Consider the following 12,433-nt stretch of genomic DNA (forward strand, 5'->3'; position numbering starts at 1 on the left):
GCTCGCTTTCTCGCTTTCTCACTCTCCCAGGGAGAGCCAGGGCTTCCAGGGGTGGCAGGACACAAAGGAATGCCAGTAAGTGCCATTTGAATCTTTACATGAACCCTACATATGATCTCAGTGACCTCTACCCCTTCTGAAAAAAGGGACCCCGTCTCCCCCCAACCGAGACCTTGTCTCATATCACATACTGTTAGATAGACGTCACTGCTGTGACATCACTTATGTGACATCACTGACTTGTCATCAGTGTGTGAATCACCACATTCACAATGAGCCCAAATGAAGCAGGTGACTTGTATCTGTTCATCTATCAAACATCACCCACTGATGTCACCTCACATACCAGTTTACGCACGTATGTCACAGAGCTAACTGTATGTGCCAATCAGCTGCCCATGTTTCCGTAGGAAGAGTTCCGGGGTCTTATCAGCCCTCCTGGTATGAGTTGCTCTAAGAAAGTGGGCCAGAACTATTGGGTTCTGACTGACACAGCTGATCTGTTCTGCACAATGTTTACTTTTGGTATGATAAATATACCTTATTGTTTTTGCAAAGTAAAACACATGTCTCACACAGTTCAAAACAATGAGGAAAGGAAAGAGGGCCTTTTGTTTCAATCATGCTACTTTCTGTCTATGTCAGTGTTTCTGTGTGGGGCCTTTGAGAGGGCAGGTGTTCAAATCAGTGTGAGATTTCAAAGTGATATGTTTTGAAAACTGCGTGTTTTGTGATGTGTGTCATGTTGAAAGCTGTGTGTGAGATGCGATGTTTGTTTTGTTTATCTTTGATCCCTCTGCTCTCAGGGTTTCAAAGGGAAGCATGGACATGTTGGCTTCCCTGGACAGAAGGTGAGTTGACCACACACGCTACTCTTTTCAGCTTGTCTGTCTGATGCCTGCTACCATACAGAACACCAATACAGATTATTAGCACGTTGTTATGGATACTGTTTACTCACCCCTCTCCCTCTGTCTTCCTCCTCTCTTCAGGGTGATGCTGGGCCTGTTGGTCCACCGGGGTCAACTGGTAGACCAGGACTTGAGGCAAGTCAAACCACATGTTGCATGCACCTGCTCAATTCATGTTGTTTGATGTTTGAATGATGTTCATATGGAATGAGTGAATGAGAAACATTTCGAATGACAACACCAATTGAATGAAGGATTTTGTCACAATATCTGTCAAACTGAGAGCAACCTTTGACCTCTTGCAGGGTGATGCTGGAACCCCAGGGCCTCAGGGTCGACCCGGTCCCCCAGGACACCTTGTGAGTACATGAACTTTAACCTCTCACCTACAGTCACCTCCAGAATTATTGCCACCTGGATAATGATGAGCAGAAAAATAAATACTGAATAAATAATACAAATAATGAGTTCTATTGTCTGCTCACAAACATGTTCAAATGTTATTATGTTACACTAGCTAGTACAATTGCTCAGAGAAAGAGACTTTGTAAAAATAATCAAATAAAATTATTAATTATTGGCACCCCTAAAGATTATTTTCAATAAAATCAAACAAAATAAAATCATCTTTTAGCAAATCGCCCTCTAGTGACTTCCTGGGTGGAATGGTATTCATATTTTCTAGTGGCCTCCTGGGTGGAATGGTATTCATATTTTCTAGTGACCTCCTGGGTGGAATGGTATTCATATTTTCTAGTGGCCTCCTGGGTGGAATGGTATTCATATTTTCTAGTGGCCTCCTGGGTGGAATGGTATTCATATTTTCTAGTGGCCTCCTGGGTGGAATGGTATTCATATTTTCTAGTGACCTCCTGGGTGGAATGGTATTCATATTTTCTAGTGGCCTCCTGGGTGGAATGGTATTCATATTTTCTAGTGACCTCCTGGGTGGAATGGTATTCATATTTTCTAGTGGCCTCCTGGGTGGAATGGTATTCATATTTTCTAGTGGCCTCCTGGGTGGAATGGTATTCATATTTTCTAGTGGCCTCCTGGGTGGAATGGTATTCATATTTTCTAGTGGCCTCCTGGGTGGAATGGTATTCATATTTTCTAGTGGCCTCCTGGGTGGAATGGTATTCATATTTTCTAGTGGCCTCCTGGGTGGAATGGTATTCATATTTTCTAGTGGCCTCCTGGGTGGAATGGTATTCATATTTTCTAGTGGCCTCCTGGGTGGAATGGTATTCATATTTTCTAGTGGCCTCCTGGGTGGAATGGTATTCATATTTTCTAGTGGCCTCCTGGGTGGAATGGTATTCATATTTTCTAGTGACCTCCTGGGTGGAATGGTATTCATATTTTCTAGTGACCTCCTGGGTGGAATGGTATTCATATTTTCTAGTGGCCTCCTAGGTGGAATGGTATTCATATTTTCTAGTGGCCTCCTGGGTGGAATGGTATTCATATTTTCTAGTGGCCTCCTGGGTGGAATGGTATTCATATTTTCTAGTGGCCTCCTGGGTGGAATGGTATTCATATTTTCTAGTGGCCTCCTGGGTGGAATGGTATTCATATTTTCTAGTGGCCTCCTGGGTGGAATGTTATTCATATTTTCTAGTGGCCTCCTGGGTGGAATGGTATTCATATTTTCTAGTGGCCTCCTGGGTGGAATGGTATTCATATTTTCTAGTGGCCTCCTGGGTGGAATGGTATTCATATTTTCTAGTGGCCTCCTGGGTGGAATGGTATTCATATTTTCTAGTGGCCTCCTGGGTGGAATGGTATTCATATTTTCTAGTGGCCTCCTGGGTGGAATGGTATTCATATTTTCTAGTGGCCTCCTGGGTGAAATGGTATTCATATTTTCTAGTGGCCTCCTAGGTGGAATGGAATTCATATTTTCTAGTGGCCTCCTGGGTGGAATGGTATTCATATTTTCTAGTGGCCTCCTGGGTGGAATGGTATTCATATTTTCTAGTGGCCTCCTGGGTGGAATGGTATTCATATTTTCTAGTGGCCTCCTGGGTGGAATGGTATTCATATTTTCTAGTGGCCTCCTGGGTGGAATGGTATTCATATTTTCTAGTGGCCTCCTGGGTGGAATGGTATTCATATTTTCTAGTGGCCTCCTGGGTGGAATGGTATTCATATTTTCTAGTGGCCTCCTGGGTGGAATGGTATTCATATTTTCTAGTGGCCTCCTGGGTGGAATGGTATTCATATTTTCTAGTGGCCTCCTGGGTGGAATGGTATTCATATTTTCTAGTGGCCTCCTGGGTGGAATGGTATTCATATTTTCTAGTGGCCTCCTGGGTGGAATGGTATTCATATTTTCTAGTGGCCTCCTGGGTGGAATGGTATTCATATTTTCTAGTGGCCTCCTGGGTGGAATGGTATTCATATTTTCTAGTGGCCTCCTGGGTGGAATGGTATTCATATTTTCTAGTGGCCTCCTGGGTGGAATGGTATTCATATTTTCTAGTGGCCTCCTGGGTGGAATGGTATTCATATTTTCTAGTGGCCTCCTGGGTGGAATGGTATTCATATTTTCTAGTGGCCTCCTGGGTGGAATGGTATTCATATTTTCTAGTGGCCTCCTGGGTGGAATGGTATTCATATTTTCTAGTGGCCTCCTGGGTGGAATGGTATTCATATTTTCTAGTGGCCTCCTGGGTGGAATGGTATTCATATTTTCTAGTGGCCTCCTGGGTGGAATGGTATTCATATTTTCTAGTGACCTCCTAGGTGGAATGGTATTCATATTTTCTAGTGGCCTCCTGGGTGGAATGGTATTCATATTTTCTAGTGGCCTCCTGGGTGGAATGGTATTCATATTTTCTAGTGGCCTCCTGGGTGGAATGGTATTCATATTTTCTTGTGGCCTCCTGGGTGGAATGGTATTCATATTTTCTAGTGGCCTCCTGGGTGGAATGGTATTCATATTTTCTAGTGGCCTCCTAGGTGGAATGGTATTCATATTTTCTAGTGGCCTCCTGGGTGGAATGGTATTCATATTTTCTAGTGGCCTCCTGGGTGGAATGGTATCCTCAAAACGTTCTACAGCTGCAACATCGAGAGCATCCTGACAGGTTGCATCACTGCCTAGTATGGCAACTGCTCGGCCTCCGACCGCAAGGCACTACAGAGGGTTGTGCATACGGCCCAGTACATGACTGGGGCCAAGCTTCCTGCCATTCAGGCCCTCTATACCAGCCGGTTTCAGAGGAAAGCCCTAAAAAGTGTCAAAGACTACAGCCACCCCTGTCATACTGTTCTCTCTGCTACCGCACGGCAAGCGGTAGCACAAAGTCTAGTTCCAAGAAGCTTCTAAACAGCTTCTACCCCCAAGCCATACGACTCGAACATAGACCTCTTTTGGACAACTAAACCAGCTGTGGGTTTTGCAGTGGACGCAAAAAATAACCTCATACCTACTGTAAACTGTGGTGGTTGGTCAATGATGTTATTGGGCTGTTTTGCGTCCACTGGTCCTGGGGCCCTTGTTAAGGTAAACAGCATCATAAACTTTACCCAGTACCAGGACATTTTAGCCAAAAACCTGGTTTCCTCTGCCAAGAGGCTGAACATTGGGTGTAAGTGAATCTTCCAGCGAAACAATAACCCCAAGCACACATCAAAATCCACAAAGAAATGGTTATTTGTCCATAAAATCAGTCTCCACACTTGAACCTCCACACTTGAACCCCCAACCAGTTTTTTGAATTGACGAGGGAAGTCCGTGAGACCAAAGGATATCAAGGATCTGGAAAGATTCTGTATAGAGGAAGATTCTGAGATCCATCCCAGTGTGTTCTAGAATCTCCTAAAACATAGAAAAATGCTCAGTGTTGTTTTCCTACCAAGGGGAGGGTACACAATGTATTGGAAACAGGGGGGTCAATCATTTTGATGACTACCTTTTTTAGAGAAAAAATTATGACTTGGTAAACAAAATCTCTTTCTCTGAGCAATTGTATTGGTATAAAACAATATAAGTGTCCTTTTTGGGGGGCATTCAATATCGCTCAGTATTTGTATTATATATTTCATAGTATTTTTTGCTCGTCTTTATCAATGATGCCAATAGTTTTGTAGGTGACTGTATATGACTCTTGGTTAGTGTTGTATTCAGTGTGTTCGTTAGCAAGGTTTGTATTGTTGTATTCAGCGTGTTCATTAGTAAGGTTTGTGTTGTTGTATTCAGTGTGTTCGTTAATACGGTTTGTATTGTTGTATTCAGCGTGTTCATTAGTAAGGTTTGTATTGTTGTATTCAGTGTGTTCATTAGTAAGGTTTGTATTGTTGTATTCAGTGTGTTCATTAGTAAGGTTTGTGTTGTTGTATTCAGCGTGTTCATTAGTAAGGTTTGTATTGTTGTATTCAGTGTGTTCATTAGTAAGGTTTGTGTTGTTGTATTCAGCGTGTTCATTAGTAAGGTTTGTATTGTTGTATTCAGTGTGTTCATTAGTAAGGTTTGTGTTGTTGTATTCAGTGTGTTCATTAGTAAGGTTTGTGTTGTTGTATTCAGTGTGTTCGTTAATACGGTTTGTATTGTTGTATTCAGCGTGTTCATTAGTAAGGTTTGTATTGTTGTATTCAGTGTGTTCATTAGTAAGGTTTGTGTTGTTGTATTCAGCGTGTTCATTAGTAAGGTTTGTATTGTTGTATTCAGTGTGTTCATTAGTAAGGTTTGTGTTGTTGTATTCAGCGTGTTCATTAATAAGGTTTGTGTTGTTGTATTCAGTGTGTTCGTTAGTAAGGTTTGTGTTGTTGTATTCAGTGTGTTTGTTAATAAGGTTTGTATTGTTGTATTCAGTGTGTTCGTTAATAAGGTTTGAATGTGTATATGTTGCTAACAGCAGTACGTTGTTTTGGTAGGGCACTGCAGGAGCAGCGGGACCCCCAGGTCCAGCAGGCCCAGCTGGAGTGGTGAGAGGAAATATTATCACCATCAATATGTCTCTTTTATTCTAATTTAAAAGGAACACATAGCATCTGCATCAAACCCTGGTTTATCTGCATGATTACATGGACTGTTAGCGTTGTGTTCTGGAAGTGTTCTTTCTCAGATAAGGTTACTCATCACACTGTCTCTCTGTTATTTGTCTCTCTTTTTTCTCTCTATTTCTCCTCTCTCTGCTCTCTCTTCTGTCTCTCTGTCTCTCTCACACACTCTCTTCTCTTGCTCTTTTCTCTCTCTCTCTCTCTCTCTCTCCTCTCTCTCTCCACTCTCTCTTCTCTGTCTCTCTCTCCTCTCTCCCCCTCTCTTTCTTCTCTCTTCTCTCTCTCTCTAGAGTATACAAGGTGAGAAGGGCCAGGCAGGAGACAGAGGGCTACCAGGGATGGTTGGGCCAGCCGGACCCCCTGGTCATCCTGGAATGCAGGTCAGTACACACGCTCCTATTGTTTTAACACATATACTGCAGATATAGAACAGGATAGATAATCATGTCATGGAGATGTCTTGGTGCAACATATTCCTTATATTCCCCTCTTCTCTCTCTGTCCTTCTGTGTCTCAGGGAGAACCAGGCAGTGATGGAGCAACTGGTAAAGACGTGAGTAATTATTCTGATGTGGTGTTTGTCATCATTACAGAAACATGCATTCTGAGCCTTCCAGTAAATATGGTTTAAAGCTTTTCATGTACATGTAGCTAGCTGTGTTGTGAGTATACAGCCTCTTTATCTCACTAATCTGCGTTCACAGGGAGCACCTGGTCTGCCTGGAGACAATGGACAATGTGGTACAAAGGTAAGAGTCACTGCTGTGTGTGTGCATGCGTGTGCGTGTGTATGCGAGGAATACTATAGTAAACTGTAAATACTAATATCTGCAAAAACGCTACAGTAAAAAACAACCATATGTTAAAGTATGCAAAAATGCTGCAGTTTTTTAACTATAGTAATAGTACAATATTTATACCATACTGGACTATAGTAAGACTACAATATTTATACCATACTTAACTATAGTAAGACTACAATATTTATACCATACTGGACTATAGCAAGACTACAAATATTTATACCATACTTAACTATAGTAAGACTACAATATTTATACCATACTTAACTATAGTAAGACTACAATATTTATACCATACTGGACTATAGCAAGACTACAAATATTTATACCATACTGGACTATAGTAAGACTACAATATTTATACCATACTGGACTATAGTAAGACTACAATATTTATACCATACTTAACTATAGTAAGACTACAATATTTATACCATACTTAACTATAGTAAGACTACAATATTTATACCATACTGGACTATAGCAAGACTACAAATATTTATACCATACTGGACTATAGTAAGACTACAATATTTATACCATACTTAACTATAGTAAGACTACAATATTTATACCATACTTAACTATAGTACTACTACAATATTTATACCATACTAATGTCGCGATTGTCGAAAGGAGTAGACCAAGGTGCAGCGTGCGTAGAGTTCCACATATTTTTAATAAATCGAAATTCAATCAAACAAAAACAAACAAGTACAAACGAAATGTGAAGCTACTGGTGTGTACACAGGCACTGTAGAAAATATCCCATAACTCACAAGGGGGATAATGGCTTCCTAAATATGATCCCCAATCAGAGACAACGATAAACAGCTGCCTCTGATTGGGAACCATATCAGGCCACCATAGAAATACAATTCACCTAGATGACCCACCCTAGTCACTATCACGCTCCAACCAACATAGAGAATAAACAGCTTTCTATGGTCAGAGCGTGACAGTACCCCCCCCCCAAAAGGGTCCGGGTGGGCATCTACTGTCGGGTGGTGCGGGGCGAAGTACCCACTCAGCTCGCAGATACATCATCCTCCATGGCGGCTCTGGTGCGGGGATCATCGCCGGAAGCTCCGGACCGTGGGTCGTCGTCGTAGGCACCAGACCGTGGATCGTCGCCGGATGCTGCGGACCGTAGATCATCGCAGGAGGCTCTGGACTGAGAACCCCGGCTGAAGGCTTTGGACTGGGAACTTTCGCCGGAAGCTCCGGACTGGGAACTGTCGCCGGGAGCTCCGGACTGGGAACTCTCGCCGGAAGCTCTGGACTGGGAACTGTCTCCGGAAGCTCTGGACTGGGAACTGTCGCCGGGAGCTCCGGACTGGGAACTCTCGCCGGAAGCTCTGGACTGGGAACTGTCTCCGGAAGCTCTGGACTGGGAACTGTCGCCGGAAGCTCCGGACTCGGAACTGTCGCCGGAAGCTCTGGACTGGGAGCTGTCGCCAGAAGCTCTGGACTGGGAACTGTCACCGGAAGCTCTGGACTGGGAACTGTTGCCGGAAGCTCTGGACTGGGAACTGTCTCCGGAAGCTCTGGATTGGGAACTGTCGCCGGAAGCTCCGGACTAGGAACTGTCGCCGGAAGCTCTGGACTGGGAGCTGTCGCCAGAAGCTCTGGACTGGGAACTGTCGCCAGAAGCTCTGGACTGTGGAGGCGCACTGGAGGCCTGATGCGTGGGACCGGTACAGGTGGCACCGGGTTGATGACACGCACCTCAGGGCGAGTGCGGGGAAGAGGCACAGGCCGTACTGGACTGTGGAGGCGCACTTGAGGGAGAGTGCGAGGAGTTGGCACAGGACGCACTGTGTTGTGAAGATGCACTGGAGACCTGGTGTGTATAGCCGGCATCAACTATTCCGGAATTTTAACACACTTCTCAGAATGAGTACGGCGGGGAGCTGACTCAGGTGGCACCAAACTGAAAACTTTCCTTTATTCCAAATCCGTGCATCCTCCACCAACTTAACAACTCTCCTTCTCCCAGACTGGCTCTGGTTCACGCCTCGGCTCCGCCGACTGCTCCATGTGGCCTACCTCCCCGACTTCGTCGCTGTCCCTCCTTCACTGCTTCCGTCTGCCTCCATGGCAGGCTCCTCTCTCCTGCTATTATGTCGTCCCAAGTCCAGGATGTTCTCTCCCTAATCTCCTCCACAGACCAGGATGCCATTACCTCCAGGGCACGCTGCTTTGTCCGTTGTTGGTGGGATCTTCTGTCACGATCGTCGTAATGAGTGGACCAAGGTGTAGTGTGATAGGTGTACATATTACTTTATTAAATGAACAACGAACAAAAACAACTAAATACCAAACGAAACGTGAAGCTACTGGTGTGCACACAGGCAACTAACTGTAGACAAGATCTCACAACTCACAATGGGGAAAACGGCTACATAAATACGATCCCCAATCAGAAACAACGATAAACAGCTGCCTCTGATTGGGAATCATATCAGGCCACCATAGAAATACAATTCACCTAGATGACCCACCCTAGTCACTATCACGTCCCAACCAACATAGAGAATAAACAGCTTTCTATGGTCAGGGCGTGACAACTAAACTATAGTAATACTACAATATTTATACCATACTAAACTATAGTAATACTACAATATGTATACCATACTAAACTACAGTAATACTACAATATTTATACCATACTAAACTACAGTAATACTACAATATTTATACCATACTAAACTATAGTAATACTACAATATGTATACCATACTAAACTACAGTAATACTACAATATTTATACCATACTAAACTACAGTAATACTACAATATTTATACCATACTAAACTATAGTAATACTGCAATATTTATACCATAGTTAACTATAGTAATTATTCATGTGGGCTGGTTACCTCAGATATGGCCTCCACTACTAAAGAGTATTATGGGAGGGTAGTCCATGGGCTGAGGGCTGTAGTCCTGGCCAGGATCCTGTTCTGAGCACTCTCTGTTATTTCTGGCTTATTCAGCAAACTCCCTGAACTCCGACATCAGACATCAGTTGTGTCCCAAATAGCACCCATTCCCTATATAGTGCACTACCATTAACCAGAGCCGTATGGGCCCTGTTTAAAAGTAGTGCACTATAAAGTGGATAGGTTGCCATTTGGGACGTATCCATCACTTGATGAAGCTCCTTTTGGCATGGTTGTCCACATTCACCTCAAATACCCTACTTTCCCTGGCAATACCTCATTTTACTAACTTAGCCCTCCTGTCCCTCTACACTGAAATCCTCTACACTAGATACAGTGTAGTGACTGTAGTCCTCTACACTAGATACAGTAACTGTAGTCCTCTACACTAGATACAGTACAGTAACTGTAGTCCTCAACACTAGATACAGTAACTGTAGTCCTCTACACTAGATACAGTAACTGTAGTCCTCTACACTAGATACAGTACAGTAACTGTAGTCCTCTACACTAGATACAGTAACTGTAGTCCTCTACACTAGATACAGTAACTGTAGTCCTCTACACCAGATACAGTACAGTAACTGTAGTCCTCTACACTAGATACAGTAACTGTTGTCCTCTACACTAGATACAGTACAGTAACTGTAGTCCTCTACACTAGATACAGTACAGTAACTGTAGTCCTCTACACTAGATACAGTAACTGTAGTCCTCTACACCAGATACAGTACAGTAACTGTAGTCCTCTACACTAGATACAGTAACTGTAGTCCTCTACACCAGATACAGTACAGTAACTGTAGTCCTCTACACTAGATACAGTAACTGTTGTCCTCTACACTAGATACAGTACAGTAACTGTAGTCCTCTACACTAGATACAGTACAGTAACTGTAGTCCTCTACACTAGATACAGTACAGTAACTGTAGTCCTCTACACTAGATACAGTACAGTAACTGTAGTCCTCTACACCAGATACAGTACAGTAACTGTAGTCCTCTACACTAGATACAGTAACTGTAGTCCTCTACACTAGATACAGTAACTGTAGTCCTCTACACTAGATACAGTAACTGTAGTCCTCTACACTAGATACAGTACAGTGACTGTAGTCCTCTACACTAGATACAGTACAGTAACTGTAGTCCTCTACACTAGATACAGTAACTGTAGTCCTCTACACTAGATACAGTACAGTAACTGTAGTCCTCTACACTAGATACAGTACAGTAACTGTAGTCCTCTACACTAGATACAGTAACTGTAGTCCTCTACACTAGATACAGTAACTGTAGTCCTCTACACTAGATACAGTAACTATAGTCCTCTACACTAGATACAGTACAGTAACTGTAGTCATCTACACTAGATAGAGTAACTGTAGTCCTATACACTAGATACAGTAACTGTAGTCCTAAACACTAGATACAGTACAGTAACTGTAGTCCTCTACACTAGATAGAGTAACTGTAGTCCTATACACTAGATACAGTAACTGTAGTCCTAAACACTAGATACAGTACAGTAACTGTAGTCCTCTACACTAGATAGAGTAACTGTAGTCCTATACACTAGATACAGTAACTGTAGTCCTAAACACTAGATACATTACAGTAACTGTAGTCCTCTACACTAGATACAGTAACTGTAGTCCTCTACACTAGATACAGTAACTGTAGTCCTCTACACCAGATACAGTACAGTAACTGTAGTCCTCTACACTAGATACAGTACAGTAACTGTAGTCCTCTACACTAGATACAGTAACTGTAGTCCTCTACGCTAGATACAGTAACTGTAGTCCTCTACACTAGATACAGTACAGTAACTGTAGTCCTCTACACTAGATACAGTAACTGTAGTCCTCTACACTAGATACAGTAACTGTAGTCCTCTACACTAGATACAGTACAGTAACTGTAGTCCTCTACACTAGATACAGTACAGTAACTGTAGTCCTCTACACTAGATACAGTAACTGTAGTCCTCTACACTAGATACAGTACAGTAACTGTAGTCCTCTACACTAGATACAGTAACTGTAGTCCTCTACATTAGATACAGTAACTGTAGTCCTCTACACTAGATACAGTAACTGTAGTCCTCTACACTAGATACAGTACAGTAACTGTAGTCCTCTACACTAGATACAGTAACTGTAGTCCTCTACACTAGATACAGTAACTGTAGTCCTCTACACTAGATACAGTACAGTAACTGTAGTCCTCTACACTAGATACAGTACAGTAACTGTAGTCCTCTACACTAGATACAGTAACTGTAGTCCTCTACACTAGATACAGTAACTGTAGTCCTCTACACTAGATACAGTAACTGTAGTCCTCTACACCAGATACAGTAACTGTAGTCCTATACACTAGATACAGTAACTGTAGTCCTCTACACTAGATACAGTAACTGTAGTCCTCTACACTAGATACAGTAACTGTAGTCCTCTACACTAGATACAGTACAGTAACTGTAGTCCTCTACACTAGATACAGTAACTGTAGTCCTCTACACTAGATACAGTAACTGTAGTCCTCTACACTAGATACAGTAATTGTAGTCCTCTACACTAGATACAGTAACTGTAGTCCTCTACACCAGATACAGTAACTGTAGTCCTATACACTAGATACTGTAACTGTAGTCCTCTACACTAGATACAGTACAGTAACTGTAGTCCTCTACACTAGATACAGTAACTGTAGTCCTCTACACTAGATACAGTAACTGTAGTCCTCTACACTAGATACA

The 12,433-nt window shown here is 42.6% G+C and overlaps 1 protein-coding gene across 3 annotated transcripts in view; it reads left to right on the top strand.

Annotated features, from left to right (window-relative positions):
• LOC110487940 (collagen alpha-1(XVI) chain) overlaps positions 1 to 12,433 on the top strand; it is a 150,747-nt gene that overhangs the window by 128,317 nt on the left and 9,997 nt on the right. For all 3 annotated transcript variants that reach the window (XM_036971044.1, XM_036971046.1, XM_036971045.1), the window contains 8 exons: positions 31 to 75; positions 807 to 851; positions 993 to 1,046; positions 1,217 to 1,270; positions 5,793 to 5,843; positions 6,209 to 6,298; positions 6,436 to 6,471; positions 6,623 to 6,667. In XM_036971044.1, the coding sequence (XP_036826939.1) occupies positions 31 to 75; positions 807 to 851; positions 993 to 1,046; positions 1,217 to 1,270; positions 5,793 to 5,843; positions 6,209 to 6,298; positions 6,436 to 6,471; positions 6,623 to 6,667 (420 nt within the window). The remainder of the gene's footprint in view (positions 1 to 30; positions 76 to 806; positions 852 to 992; positions 1,047 to 1,216; positions 1,271 to 5,792; positions 5,844 to 6,208; positions 6,299 to 6,435; positions 6,472 to 6,622; positions 6,668 to 12,433) is intronic.

The sequence above is a fragment of the Oncorhynchus mykiss genome, chromosome 32 (assembly GCF_013265735.2).
Source record: "Oncorhynchus mykiss isolate Arlee chromosome 32, USDA_OmykA_1.1, whole genome shotgun sequence".
NCBI classification, from domain to species: domain Eukaryota; kingdom Metazoa; phylum Chordata; class Actinopteri; order Salmoniformes; family Salmonidae; genus Oncorhynchus; species Oncorhynchus mykiss.